A 15,671-nucleotide genomic window follows, 5' to 3' on the forward strand; every position below is an offset into this window, starting at 1 on the left:
AGAAACTCTTTGTATGTCCCCTAGTTCCTAGCATAGTCCTTGACTTGTAGTGTATGCTCAACAAATACTTATTACACTGAATTCATTTTAATGGTACTTCATACAATTAGCAAGTTATGTGGTGGTGGTGATGGGGGGTGATAAAGCTGTAGAAAACAGTTGACGTGCATTATGTATGTTCTTTTAGAATCTAAACCTTAGAAACCTTCCTGGTTTTATTTTTTTCTCAGCACTTCATTGTCCCAAACTCTGCAGGTGAACAGAAAATTAATCCACTGCTCTCACAGAAGTGTCATGTCAGGATTGGGAGCATAGATTCCGAAGCCAGATGGCCTGGATTTCAATCCAGGTCCCCTATCCATGAGTCATTTAATCTCACTAGGCCTCAGTTTCCTCACCTGTAAAATGGGGGTAATAACGGAGTTGTTCTTAGGATCAAATGAGTTAAAATATTTAAAGTACTTAGCAAACACTTGCCAAATTTCTAGACAGGCTGTGTGACCTGGAATCACCCTGTATATGTAGGTGACCTCTCTGCACCCCGACCCCGCCACATGTCACTCCTACTCATGCTTGAATGGTTCCGAGTGATCTGTAGCCATGACGTGCTTCCAGGTTAAGGAGGCATGTGCCAAGGCATGAGCGGTCCTGTTTTGGTGTCCCACAGGCACAGACATCAACGGGGCCCTGCAGAGGGCCATCAGGCTACTCAACAACTACGTGGCCCACAACGACATTGAGGACCGCAGTGTGTCCCTCATCATCTTCCTGACGGATGGGAAACCCACCGTCGGGGAGACCCACACCGTCAAGATTCTCAACAACACCAAGGAGGCCGCCCGAGGCCAAATCTGCATCTTCACCATCGGCATCGGGAATGACGTGGACTTCAAGCTGCTGGAGAAACTGTCGCTGGAGAACTGTGGCCTCACCCGGCGTGTTCACGAGGAGGATGACGCGGGCTCACAGCTCATCGGGTCCGTTGTGGGTCTTCTCGGGACAAGGAGAGGATGTCAGAAGGGGGTTGAGGGTTGGGTTTCACGAGAGACTCAGAAACGAGCGTGCATCTTAACGGTAACTCATGACAGTGGGTGACGTCAGAATGGGTTTTGAAACCAGGCAAGTCTGGCTGCAAGTTCTGGCCCTGCTTTGTGACTTTAGGCAAGATTTTATGTTTCCTCATCTATAAAGTGAGCATTATGGCCAGCTGACAGAATTTGATGAGAAAACCTGTGTGAAGTATTGGCAGAATGGCTATCAGGTGTTAGGTGTTCAGTTAACTCTTCTGGTTATAATTGTCTTCTTGACATTTCAAAGCACTTTCTGGTATATTTACTCTAATTCCACTGTGTGAGTTAGCTAGGAGAAGTAGTGTCATTTCCATGCTGAATACTAGTTAAAATGATCTTATCTTTATTTGGAAGCAAAATGACCACTTGACACTGGTCACTGATTTTATATATATATATACAGAGAGAGAGAGAGAGAGAGAGAGAGAGAGAGAGAGAGATTATATATATAAATCTCTCTCTCTATATAAATATATATATATATATATTTTTTTTCTTTTTTTGGTGGGGGGCAGAGAAGAAACTAGAACTTAGGTCTTCTAACTCAGTTCAGTGCCTTACCTCAGATATCATGTTGCCAAACATCAGGTATGACTTTTTTGTTGATTCAATGACATGCTGACTCCCAGTTCAGCATTATTGCTTTAACCCACTTTGTGTCATATACGAGGTACCACCAAACAATATGGAGAATGTTTAAATAAAAAAAAAGATTATTACACTAAAAAACACATTGCCATTAATTCCCCTCAAAATACTCCCCCTTGCTTCAAACACACTTATTCCATCGTTCTTGCCACTTTCTGAAGCAGTTCTGAAAATCCTCTTTCGTGAGTGTCTTTAGTTGAGCTGCCATGGCTGCCTCAAGGTCCTGAATCCATTCAAAACGTTTATCCTTCATGATCATTTTGACTTTGGGGAAGAGCCAGAAGTCACACGGTGCCAGATCTGGTGAATAAGGTGGATGAGGACACACCGTAATGTTTTTATTGGACAGGAATTGCCATATACCAGAAGCGATGTGTGACACAGCCTTTTCGTTGTGATCACAAAATAAGGTGAATGCTGCTGCCGGGTGCCATCCAATGGAAAGGCAGGGATCTTCAATATGGGAAGCGGGTGCTCACTTCGGCAGCACATACACTAAAATGTGGGAAGCGGCGTGTCGCACTTTAGTAACGGTGTGTGACAAGTTTCAACTTGTTCGGGGCAGTCAGTCGGGTGTGAGCTATGGTTGAGAAAGTGTGTTTTAAAGTGTGCCATAAATCATTCTCCATCATGACACACATCACTTCTAGTGAGGTAATTTCTATCCAATAAAAAACATTAAAGTGTGTCCTCATCCACCTTATTCACTGGATCTGGCACCGTGTGACTTCTGGCTCTTCCCCAAAGTCAAAATGATTCAGGACATCGAGGCAGCCACAACAGCACAACTAAACACACTCACAAAAGAGGACTTCCAGGACTGCTTCAGAAAGCGGCGAGAATGATGGGATAAGTGTGTTTGAAGCAAGGGGGAGTGTTTGAGGGGGATTAATGGCAACATGTCTTGTACTGTAATAAATGTTTTTACTTAAACATTCACCATATTTTTTTTATCACACCTTATATAGTAAATACTTACAAGGAAAGTGAGCTTTAGGTAGATTTATAGGTGTTTAATAGCCATAATCAAAGAACATTCATTAATGATAAATCTAACTGGAGGTCACTGAGGTGGGCAATAAAGATAGGTCCTTGGGATGGAGCTACCCACCACTTTCCCTCAGCATTTTGTCAAAGATTTAAATCAAACCACAGATTAGCTTTCCACATTTTCAAAATCATTCAAAACTACATGCAAAGAGGGAGACTCTAATGCATTGTCTAACAGAATTGAGATTGCGTAAGGTGTTCATAAGCAAAAGCAACTACATTGAAACAAATAAAACTGCACTGTCATGCTACTAGAAATACCGCCAATTCCCAACATTTATGAAGAACTTACAATATGACGGGCATTTCTACACACATTGTCTCACGTGATCCTCACAGAAACTCTACGAGTAGGTATATTAAGGTAAAGGCTAAGTGGCCTTGCAGATGACTTTCTCCTGTAATCGTCGGACAGGATTTGTTCCGCTCTGTGACAGTCAGGTTCCTTCCACTTTACTGCTCTGCACCCCTTAGATGTTGTTCTTAACTGCAAGGTTGAAATGAGGTCACTGTCACTTCTGTATTCCAGCGCTAAAAGGAGGGAAGGAAAAGAAAGCCAGGGCAAGCCATTTTCTTTTGAGTAAGCATTACAGAAGGTGCACATATCACTTCTGCTCATATTCCATTGGGGAGAACATGGCCTAAGAAATGTAGTTTGTAGCTGGATGGACAGGCGCCCAGTTAAAACTCAATTATTATGACAGAAGAGGAGAGTGGGTCTGAGAAGACAGCTCGTAGTCTACCAAAATAGTTACTGTTAACATTCCAATTTTACAGAGGGAGAAATTGAAGTTCAAAGAGGTTAAGTCATGTGTCTCAAGACACACAGCAAAGAAACAGCTGAGATGGAGGTCTAACTCCACACCCTGTGGTCTCTAGATCTTTGGAAAAGGGATTTTAATTGTCTCTTTACTCAAAATGTAGCAACCGTGTAACATAACTGGGAAAAAAAGCTAATGCAAGCAAATGCTGCATTACACAAAGGCATAGTGTCAAAGTGAAGGTCAGATTTCTCAAGTATAACATGCTAGTTAAAACACATCTGTAATACGTGCTTGCTTCTAAGAAAAATGTTTTAAGAGGCCCTTCAAGAAACAGGTGTGTACCAAGGAACGTTACCAAGAGTGGTTAAGGAATCTTGAACTTCTATCACCTGAAGAATAGTTAATGAAATCAGGGATCCATTAGGCTGTGTGAAAAGATGAGTTCTAGGAGCCTAGAGCAGGGTTTGTCAAGTAGATAAGTGTTGAAGATGGGTTAGTTTAATCCATGCTGTGCTGCTCCAGAAGCAACACTGAATCCAGCGGGTGGAAACTGCTGGAGAAAAAGGAGAAAAAGGAGATGCCTCCTCCTTCCTCATTAGAGCTGTTGAAAAGAGACAAGGAAGCCTTGTGAGACAGTGAGTTCTCTGTTGCCAGTGGTGTTGAAGCTGCAGCTGCATGGCCTCCTATCAGAAATGTTCTTCTGGGTAAAATGTTGGACTTGATGGCTTCTGAGGTCAGAGCCACCCTTCCAACAGCCCACAGATTCGTTGAGGACCTGTCCTGCCTGCAGTCAGGGCAAGGTCCTGACTCTCTCTCTCTCTCTCTCTCTCTCTTCTTCCGCCTCAGGTTCTACGATGAGATCAGGACCCCTCTGCTCTCAGACATCCGCATCGATTACCCACCCAGCCTGGTGGAGCAGGCCACCAGAACCCTCTTCCCTAACTACTTCAACGGCTCAGAGATCATCATTGCTGGGAAGCTGGTGGACAGGAAGATGGATCGATTGCATGTGGAAGTCACGGCCAGCAATAGTAAGAAATTTGTTGTGCTGAAGACAGACGTGCCCGTGGAGCCCCAGAAGGCGGAGAATGACGTCACAGGAAATGCCAGGCCCAAGGGTGACGAAGAGGAGGATTCCAACCCCCTCAGGCGTCTCTGGAGCTACCTGACCGTGAAGGAGCTGTTGAGTTCCTGGCTGCAGAGTGACAATGAGCAGGAGAAAGAGCAACTGAGGCAGAAGGCCCAGGCTCTGGCCGTGAACTCTCACTTCCTCACCCCGTTCACCTCCATAAAGCTGAAGAAACCACTGCAGCTGAAGAAGCTGGAGGACCCCTATGGCATGTCTGCTGCCACAGGGCCTGAAACAGTGATGCAGAGCCTGCAAGGCTCCAATCTGCAGCCAGGTAATGAAACTCCGGTGATGGCCGAGTGTGAGGGGCCTAACATAGCCTTTCTACCTCCTTCTCAGGCCAAGGTCATCTCAGCAGTAGCCCGTTTTAGTTTGCTGTGCTGTAATGTTTATAAACAACAATTCTACATACAGCTCCTAGTTTTCACAGAGTGCATTCAATTATTGGCTTTGTTTTATTAACACTGGCATCTCTGCGGAGAAATTAGAAGAGGTGGCAGTTGTCTCAGAAATGTTGCCCAGTGAAGTCAGTCTATTCATCAATCATCAGTACTGACTGTGCAACACGCGCCAGGCATTACTGGAGATAAACAAATTAATAAACAAAGATTTCTTTTTTTAACTGCCTTTCCATATGTTTAAGTACTTTGGAGTCATGTCATTTGATGTGCATGCTAGATTTTATTTTCCTGAGAACATAGGTGATGACCAAGTTCTGGATTGTTGAGAGAATTCACCCGTTGCATATTTAGCACTCAGCATCTAAACAGAAACCGTCACTATCTGTCTCAGCGCCATTTTGATGGTGGAATTCTTAGCAACGAGAACAGGAAAAGGAAAGGAAAAGTAGTTCAACCAAAGCAGAGGATTTTATTCTCAGTAATATATGTTTGTGGAAAACAGCATGTTTTTTTATGTGTAACATTTTTATTAAATTCCTGTCAAGTTCACATCTCCTAAGGAGAGGGAATTGATGTTAACCCGGGGCCTACAAATGCTGTTTTATGTATTCCTCACACTTTAAACACAGAAGCACCTGGGCATGGTGGAGAAAGCACACATTAGGATCTGGACAGAGCTGAGCTTCAGCTCACCAAACCTCCTGACCAGTTGTATGGCTCGGGGCAGATTTCTGAACCTCTTTGAGCCTCTATTCCATTATCTGTAAAATGGCAATAATAATAACTTCTGAGAAGAACTGTTGCAAGGAGTAAATGTGTTAAGTCTTTGGCACATATGAATGTTCTACAAATGTTAGGTATCCTCTCCCCTTAGGAGTGCAGAACTAGAAATCTATTGAAAAGTTCAGACCTTGATGTGGAGGTTAAAAATGTTATGTTAGGGTTTTTTTGTTGTTATTTTGTTTTGTTTTTGTTTTCTTTTTAGAAAGAGTGGAGCTTGTCTGGGCAAAACCAGTACAATTTTAGTTCTGATGAAAAGCAGGTCACGTGACGCTATGAAAAAGCCATATGAGGAACCCAACTGATTGCTCAAAAGAGTTGTTTGGGATAGAATTTTCCAGAAGCATCAGTTAATACTCAGGACAATCTTTCTTGTTCTGAAGCTTGGATGGATTTTAAATCTAAATTTTAGGGCCAGCTCGGTGGCTCAGGTGGTTGGAGCACTGTGCACCTAACGCCGAGGTCGCTGGTTTGATTCCCACATGGGCCAGTGAGCTGCGCCCTCCACAGATAAGATTATGAACAATGGCTCTCCCTGGAGCTGGGCTGCCGTGAGCAGCCAGAGGTGAGCAAGGGCTGACGTGGTGGTGGCCAGCATGAGTGGTGGCAACTGGCGAGAGCTGCCAACCGACTGACAACCGGCAATCCCCCTGGTGACCGACTGCCAGCACGGGCCAGGGGCCTGTGTCCTACACAACTAGATTGGAAAACAATGGCTTGAACCAGAGTAGGAGGGGGAGGTGCAAGAAGGGGGGAAATTTAAATGTTAGTGTCTGTGGCAGCTGCCACTCCCCAAGGCTCCTCAGAGTAACCGTCTAAACTGAGAAGTTGCTTCTCCACCATAGTGTGCCTGACTCTGCCCGTGTCCTGCTGGCCAGGGACCTGTGTAAAGAAGACAGGCTCTGAGACACATTCAGATACTTCCATCTTTAATTTCTGAGAGCAGCAAACATCTGAAGAAGAACGTGATCTTGTTAATACCAACAGTTTGAAATAAGATATTTATTTTTTAACATTAATTTACGTTTAGGTTATTCTTTAATTGATTATTTCTGCCTGCTGCTTTAGGAATTGGGTTCACACACACAAAGCTACAGACATGGGACTATAACAATATATGTTTTACATTTTTGCAGTTTTCAGGGTTTTTTTTAATTATGGTAAAAAAACCAAAAAACAAAAACAACCCATATAAGATACAATTCACCATCGTAACCATTTTAAGAGTACGATTCAGTACTGTTAAGTATGTTCGTACTGTGAAACATCTCCAGAACTTTTTCATCTTGCAGATCTCAAACTCTGGACCCAGCAAACAAGTCTACTTTCCCCCCCTCCTCCCATAACTATACCTTATGTCTGATGGAATAGTCCCCCTATTATATACACAGAAATCACAGAGAAGAAGGATAGTGTCTAATTTATACAAGTATAAAATAAGCCTACGCACGCTACACCTTCAATTGTGTGTTGTGAGGCCAAGCTCCTTCTTTAAAAAAGATGTTTTCAAGTTTCCCCCAAGATATCTGAAAGCTACATTTTACTGATCTCAACCCTCTCCTCTCTATACCTGTCTCTTCACCCTCTTTCATGAATAACAGTAGTTGTCTTCATCCTTCTCCTTTCTAGGACCAGCTCTCAAGAAACCATACAACCCAAGAATTAAAGTCTCCAAGACATCAGGTAAAGAAAAGAGCATGGTTTGTGTGATTTGAGAGTTTAGATGTTTAGAAAGTGGGCAATCAGGAATTCCCTGAAGCCAGTTAAAATACCAGCTCACAGAAACATGACACTGGGACCTATATTTACTGAGCCCCCTACAGCAGCGTGGGGCAGCTCTGAGAACGTGGATCATCATTAAACCATGACATAAACACCGTGGGTAGCACCATCCCCGGGAGCCTGGCAGCAGCCCCTGAAAAACAGGCAGCAGAAGCATGTTCTCATAATTACTGAGTCACAAAGACATTTGTTTTAGAGATCTGAAGTATATATGCTTCCAGCTCCTGGGGTTCCATGCAGGTTTTATAAAAATTATCATATATAATTTTTAATCCTTGACTTTAGAGGAAAGAACAGATAAAAAATACCATAAAATTTCCTTTGGCCAGCTTCCTGGGATTATGATAAAAATGCGGATGAATGATAACACCAGGCCTGGGCTGAAGTCTTCAAATATACATATGTCCTTTGTAAGTCTTGCTGCTGGTGTGTTGGACGTGCCTGCTCCTAAAGCCAGGGACATCCTGGCGATTAGCTGTGGGAATAGGAAACATACAGTCTTCAATGGAGAGAACGTGATTCCTTGGAACCTATACATGCTTATGGAATGCAAGAAAACCTTCCTCATGGACTCTGCGTGGCGTGACGACTTTCAGACCACGCCTCTCTTTTTTGGAGCAAGCAATGTCTCTTCTTGGAAAGGGATTTGGGAGATTTGATGTGGTTTGAGCCCAGGAAACTCTCGGAGAACTGGCCCCCAGTTATATTCATACCTAGAGCGTGCCAAGAATGTGGCCCAGGAGTATTATCTCCTATCGGTATCATTTCTTTCGTTTACAGAAGACCAGTACTTCTATTTCTTTCTGTGTTGCCATTCACAAGGTGCCTGAGGCACTTCACAGAGAGATCAGCCAGGCTCTTTCAAGGGCCCTTCTGAGTCATGGTGAGGCAGAAAGGGTTTTCGGCAATGTCACCATGGTCATTAATTTGCTTGGCGGTCAGTCTTGACCTTCTGCCTCACACTCCCTGCCATATATAATGCATATACATACATGTATGAACATCAAGTAGAGAGGTATTCAGAACCACGTTGTGTTTGGTGCATAAGTTTGAGAGAAACGAACTCCCCAGTCTTCTGAGAGAAGAGAATTGATGTAGACTCTCAGGAAACATTTTGTCTGCACAATAAGAGACAGGGCTGTCCATCCTACCCAAGGTGAAAAGGAAGAAAATGGCCAGGAACGAGACCAGCTAAATGTTGTGGTCTCCTCTGTGGACAAAAATTGGAGAGAAAGAAAGTCAGTATGACCCAGAGGAGGGACCTGCAATGTCATCGCTGATGGTCCTGCCTAAGCTCCTGTGTCCTTCACGTGTCATCAGCCCTACATTGGGCTTGGTCATTACTCCTGCCACGTAAGGGTTGTGACATCTGGCACTTTGAATGTCCTTAGTGCCATGCAGTGTGGCCACAGGAGAGGGAGGGTTCTCACCTATACCTCTACACTTGGGCAGTCAAGGAGGAAAGAATTGGGGGAGGCCACGTGGGAAATTGAAGAATGTGGACTCAGTAATAGTGGGGGGTGGTGGTGGTCCCTCGTTCCTTTCTGTGCCTGGCTTACCTCTCAAAGCTTAGTTGTCTGTGTTTGGCCAAGTGTGATAATAAGAGCATTATATTTGAATTTAGAGGACCCAAGTTCAAATATTCACTTTACCACGTCCTAACTGTGTCACTTGGGTGAGTCACTTCACCTCCCGGTCATCTTCATCATTTACACATTCAGGGTCATGGACAGGATAAAATAAATAATTTGTGAGAAAATAGAAGAGTACGGAACCCAATAAATGTCTTTTCTTTCTCTTTCTCTCCTGTTATTTTTCTGCCCTGCCAGCGGATGGAGACCCGCATTTTGTTGTGGATTTCGCCTTGAATAAGCTCACTGTCTGCTTCAACATCGATGGGCAGCCCGGGGACATCCTAAGGCTGGTCTCTGATCACTCAGACTCTGGTAAGTCCTGCCTGGCATGGTGGCCCCTGGCAAGAGCGAGGTGCGTATTCTATTTCCTCTCTTCCTAGGCTGGATATCCAGGTATGTAAGGGGGCACGTCATAGGTGCTCAGCGAGGATCGTCAATGGTTAATTAAAGGAAGCAGACTGCGTGCTGGGCTTGGAAGCAGGAATATGTGCGCAGGAAACCCTGCTCTCTGACTTAACTCATTATGTGGCCTTGGAGACTTGACGCGGGAGCTTCTGCTATCTCCCGTGTAAAACAGAGATGGTGATCCTCGCTCTGCCGGCCGCACCAGGCTATTATAGAGACCAAATTAAATAATGGACAGGAAGCTGTTTTGTAAACGCACACGTGCTGCATAAATTCACGATAATTATTGTTGTTATGTATTTCCATTCAAAAACTGTGATGATGGTGGGATGTTCTCAACTCATCTCTCTCTGTTTCTTGATGATTGAGATGTTAAGGCCGGATGTCAATTACTGAGCTCTGTGTGCACAGCACACGGATGTAGGAAGGGCTTCGATCCCCTTTGTTCCATAGAGGGACCGCGGCGTAAAAGGGGTTGGTATATGAAAAGCTTCTCGAGTTACATGCAGGTAACAGTGCCTCAGGGAGGGCCATGTGGATAGCCACACAGCCAGACTTTATGACGACAAGCTTTGCAGTGGACATTCTGGTACTTCTCAGTTCTGAGGAAATGAGTTTTTTGGAGAGCTAGGTGACAGAGGGTCCCATGGCTGGGTGACACGGGTGATGTCATTATGTAATGTTTGATCCCAGGCTGATTTCCCTCCTTGCTGTCCTGTGGGGCTTCCTAGTTTTAGAGCTAAATCTCAATTTATGTGTGACTCAAAGGGCCCAGGAGTGAGCTAGGGGCCTAACTCTCCCCCACCCTGGAGTTTCCCACCCCCGTTGGCACTGTTCCATCATTTCTGTGTTCAGTGTGGCGTCTGCTCAGTGGAAGGTGCTTGGAGCCTGGAGGCGGGACTACCTGACCTCCATTCATTCTGGGGTTCCTCCTTTCCCTGACCCCTTGTCCCAGGGAAGGCAGTTTTCCCCTAGAATGTCCAAGAAGTTGCTAGTGACGCTGTAGAGGAAGAGTACCCCCAAGCAGAGAAAACAAGAGTTAATTATATAACAGGTATTTTTTTACTGCAAGTTCCTCTGAGAGCAAAATACACTTCATGGTCATCACCCAATTCAATCCCAAACATCTCACATGGGATCGCCACCTGTCCAGACAGCATGGTTCCCCAGGGGCCTGGCTCACAGGCGACACTCAGGTCTAGAAAAGCTGTCATTGTATTCATGACGGTGAAGGAAAAAAGAAAGTTCTGTTTGCTGGCCATCAAAAGCTTACATGCATGCCACCTCCCGGGAGCCTCACGACGGTCCTGTTAGGTTTCTTACCCCCATCTGACAGATGAGGACACTGAGGCTCAGTGTTTTACCGTGACGTGCCCAGGGAAGCGCACCTAGAAGCTGGAAGAACTTGAGTTTTTGGACTCAACACAATTCTAACCTTTGCGTTATACCACGTGCTCAGATTAGGTAGATAAGGAATATGAGTCTTGGTCCCTACAATCAGAATGAAACCCGAGAATGCATGCAAACAAACACGGGAACCCTTTTGGTGGTATATTGACCCAATGCTGCATCGTCCTTCCGCCATCCTGAGATGCTGGTTCAACATGGGGAAGAAATTCACTCATAGGCACTGAGGGGCCTCCACTTGCCAAAGTTCACGATGCAAGAAATACAAAGATAAGGCCAGAGAAGGAAGGGAATTCTGATGGGATGCCTTTAGCATGAAAGTGGGGATGGTTTTTCTAACCCCCGCTCTCTTCCCCTCTGCCTTTGAGGTGTGACAGTGAACGGAGAGTTAATTGGGGCCCCGGCTCCCCCCAACGGCCACAAGAAGCAGCGTACTTACTTCCGTACCATCACCATCTTGGTCAACAAGCCCGAGAGGTCGTACCTGGAGGTCACACCGCGCAGAGTCATCTTGGATGGTGGGGACAGGCTGGTCCTCCCCTGCAACCAGAGCGTGGTGGTGGGGTGTCGAGGCCTGGAGGTGTCAGTGTCCGCCAATGCCAACGTCACCGTCACCATCCAGGGCACCGTGGCCTTTGTTATCCTCATTCACCTCTACAAGAAGCCAGCCCCCTACCAGCGAGACCACCTGGGCTTCTACATCTCCAGCAGCAAAGGCCTTTCCGGCAACTGCCATGGACTGTTAGGTACGCAGCTGCCCTTCGTGGGCCAGAGGGGAGGGGTCGGCTCCCGGAGGAAGGCTGATGTTGCTGACAGCTTCAGCTTGGCTGAGAAATGCTATGGCAGTGTGGTCTTTATACATATCATGGAAATTGTATTTCTTGCCTCCTGGTGACTTTCTAGAATAGGAATGGGCTTTAGAGGCTAATTCTCACGGCTTTCTGGGAAAGCGAGCAGAGAAATGGGGAGTAATCCTCTCAAGGTCTGGTTCCTTACTCTTAGCAAGAAGATACAAAGAAAGGGCAGACCACAGCCCTGCACCCGGCATGAGATGGTGTCCCTTCCAGGGGTCACCCCTGTTGCCGTGACATCAGGCTATTCTCTCAGGCTGGCTCTGTTTGACGTGAAATTTCGTGTGGGCCCCTTGCCCACAAGTTAAGAGCTGGCCGCTGCCAGGGCTCAGTTTAGAAAGCAGGATTTCCTGGCACTTGAGATGGACGTGCTTCTGCAGCACCTGCCTGCCAAGCGCGAGCTCCCTCTCACAGCCGCAGACCAGGATTCCTTGGCCCTAGCAGTGCCCTCGCTTGACCTGCAGAATGCAATTACGTGTCTCAAGAACGAACTGAAGCCAGTGCTTGCTGTACCCTCAGCCCAGTACAACACACTAACTGTATAATACGAGAGGACGTTTGACTGGGGAGGAAGGAAAGGAAGGCTGACCCTTCTTCCCTGTTTATCATCCCCACCTGCTTGTCCTCCTAACTCAGTGGCAGACTGTGGTTATCTTTATTTGCTGGGGAGGCAGCTTTCCAGTGTTAGCAAGTGGACAGCTTCCAGCTGTGGGGACCACTACCTATAAAGTCTCGGGTCTCCCCTCTCCAGACCTGCCAAAACAGTGCATTCTGTCGCTGATGCTGGGAAAGGCCTGGGTGCCTTCTGGGAAGCACCCAAGCCTTTCAATTAAAAACCCTCCTGCCACTCACATCATTAATCCCCCTTCTCTGGGTGCCACATGTGCATTTGCTGGTAAGCTGGTTTTTTTTTTTTTCAACACAGTGTGGCCTTGCACATGACTTAGACCTGTTGCTTTTCTTGTCCTCTCAGGTCAGTTCCTGAACCAGGATGCCAGACTCACAGGGGAGCCTGCCAGGCCCAGCAAGAACGCTACTAGTCCTCCACTCCGCAAGGCAGGTGGGGCTTCTGAGACTGTCCTGAAGGTGAAAGGGCACCAGGTCCCTGTGGTCTGGAAACAGAGGAAAATCTACAATGGGGAGGAGCAGATAGATTGCTGGTTTGCACGGAACGCCACCCAGCTGCTCGACGGCGAATACAAGGATTACCTGGCAGCCCATCCTTTTGACTCAGAGACTACATTCGGCCTGGGAATATCCAGGGGACTCTGACACTAGCAGCCTTAACGTAAGAGTGCATGACAGGGAAATGGCCTTTGGGGACACCATGGTGTGGTTCTTGTCACTGGCACGTGCCTCGTCTCTTGGCAGTTGGCTGCAACCTGCGGCCTACCCCTGGTGGCCTGTAGACGTGATGTCTGCTTGAGCAAAGGGTAGGGTCAGGAAGCTGGAATGAGATGTTATTTCCTCTGCTTCCTCCTCCTGTGTCCCCTTCCTTATGTACGATAGAGAAAGGTGGTAGCACCAAGGTGGGAAGGTCATAGTTGAAAGCAAGAAGTCTGTATCTTGTACCAACTGGCTTGTCCATCTCAAAGCCTACCATAAAGTCACTCTGATGAAGGATGGTTGCCACCAAGTTTGTTTTTTCTGCAGAAATGGCCACGTTTGGGCACGCTGCTTTCCGCCTTGTAAATGCTTAGGAATTTGTCCTCATAGTACTGCTGTGTCCTCCAGAAGTGTGGCCAGCCTCTGCTTGAGGCGACCTTCTGATGGAGCCCAGACCACAGGTCATGCAAATAGCATGTAGATTTGATCACTGTAAGCCATTAAATCTTTGCTTGGGAGAGGACTTTCTTCTGCTGTGATAGCTTGCCCTTGAAAATTAGTTTCCATTTTTATGTTTAAAAAAATTGATTGAAAATAGAAAATCTATATCCTAGCTCCCCATGTCTTTCCAGTGGGCTTTGTAAACCACTTGACTTTGCCAATGGAGAGTCTCTTATTTTTCCAGTAAGCTAAGTGCTTTTAATAAACAGGACAGCCCCACGTGGATGTGTTTTACTGGCCTGTCGTGGCTGAAGAGTCGGCCCATTGAATGGCGAAGCTTTTAGTAGGTTCAGCCTTCATCATAATTGTGGGCCTCTGTGCTCACAGTCCTCCAGGAGGTGATAAACCGGGTTCTTGCAGTTCCGGACTTGGGAGGTAGACACAGCCCAGGGTGCGGCCGTCAGCTACCCATAGGAGTCTGCATGTTCTGGGCAGGAAGTGCGGACATGCTCACGGAGTCTAAGAAGCCTTCCCATACCTCAAATAGGCAAAGCCAGGAAATCAGCATGACTGAAGGGCTCTGGTTCTAGACATTGGACAGATCTGGTCCCAGTAGAGAAAGATTAAAATCATGGAGAGGGGTCTTCAAAAGTCAAAAGTCAGTGACTATCACCCTTCTCCTTGTGGACCCTCTCTGGGCAGCCCATCCTTATTATCAGGGGGACGTGAGGCTGCTGATGGCATTGCAGCCTCCTTTCCCATCCTCCTCGCCAGTTCCCACTCTTGTTCTGTTTGGTCTTTTCAGGACCACCGAGGTTCCGTAAGCCTGATGCTCACCGAATAAGGGGCATAGTCAGGATGCAGATGGACGCAGGGCACTTGAGTCAAACGGCAAAGAAAGAAAGATTTGAGTCAGAGAAATAGAGTATTTTGATGTGAGGCTGAGTGAAATAAAGGCTTTTGTGCTGGCTGCACTGGAGGTTTTTCCCAGTCGGGAGCGACTCCAGAGCACACTTTCATGAAATATGGACGCATACTTAGCACTTGGAGGGGAATCAGAGTTACAACAATTGTTTATTTTACTTACCCTCCCGTGGGAACCATCTGAGCAGCCGGACAACCTCCACGTGTTCCTGTCGGACCAGGCAGCTTCAGAGATGAAATTAGTGCCGGGATTTTCTGGCCTGTCTCAGCGTCTCGGTCTCTGTCCACTGTGAGCCCACCAGACCACGGCCTTCCAGCTGTGTCAGTTTTGACTCCCATCCTTTCAAATTAGCTGTCAGTTTTCGTGCCAGAGGTGTGAAGACACCTGCCCAGACTGACAGATGCTCCATATTTCAGAGCTCAGAGTTCAGAGGAGGAGCGTGAGTCCCAGCCAGCCAGTGCCTGGTCAGGCTCCACGGGGACGTCCCTGTTGTATAATCTCGGTGCCAGCTGGGTAGGTCTCCCTGAGCCCAGAGGCCAGCCCGCCGTGTTAGCAGTTGAAGGTAGCTGCAGAGAGGAGGCTACCGCCAGGCCTTCCCAGTTACTACGGCTTTTCTACGAGCATAGGAGAATATTCCAGTAAGCTACCCATCAAAAAAACTTTTTTTTTAAGTATTGAGGTTGAGCTTTTATTTTAAAGTTTTTATTGTAGACAAATCTCACTTTTCTTTCTCCCTCTCTTCAGTTATACATCTATGTTTCTCGCTAAAGGTATCTACCGTTAAATTTTCTGTTTTGGCCAGAGAGGGATATCTGGGACCCCAAAACTCCACACCCGTGTTATACGTAGAGCCTTTTAATTTGGTTGAAAAATATAGTATTTTCTGTTGGAATGTATGTTGTGAATAGCAAGCTCTTTTAAAGTCAGTGCAGGGGAAAGGAGGAATTCTCAGGTGAGGAAACTGAGGCAGAGTGCAGTCAAGTGATTTTTCCCACATTGTATAGAAGACTTAGAACAGGGCCAGGATGAACCTCCAGAACTTCTTTTGTTAGCTTTGA

The 15,671-nt window shown here is 46.3% G+C and overlaps 1 protein-coding gene across 1 annotated transcript in view; it reads left to right on the forward strand.

The window, feature by feature from the left end:
• ITIH5 (inter-alpha-trypsin inhibitor heavy chain 5) overlaps window positions 1–14,657 on the forward strand; it is a 74,665-nt gene extending 60,008 nt beyond the window's left edge. The window contains exons 9-14 of the mRNA XM_081047464.1: window positions 668–977; window positions 4,379–4,935; window positions 7,472–7,525; window positions 9,454–9,570; window positions 11,439–11,816; window positions 12,895–14,657. Of these exons, the coding sequence (XP_080903590.1) occupies window positions 668–977; window positions 4,379–4,935; window positions 7,472–7,525; window positions 9,454–9,570; window positions 11,439–11,816; window positions 12,895–13,193 (1,715 nt within the window). The 3' untranslated portion in view covers window positions 13,194–14,657. The remainder of the gene's footprint in view (window positions 1–667; window positions 978–4,378; window positions 4,936–7,471; window positions 7,526–9,453; window positions 9,571–11,438; window positions 11,817–12,894) is intronic.
• Window positions 14,658–15,671: the final 1,014 nt, after the last annotated feature.

This window comes from Rhinolophus hipposideros, assembly GCF_964194185.1.
Source record: "Rhinolophus hipposideros genome assembly, chromosome: 1".
NCBI classification, from domain to species: Eukaryota; Metazoa; Chordata; class Mammalia; order Chiroptera; family Rhinolophidae; genus Rhinolophus; species Rhinolophus hipposideros.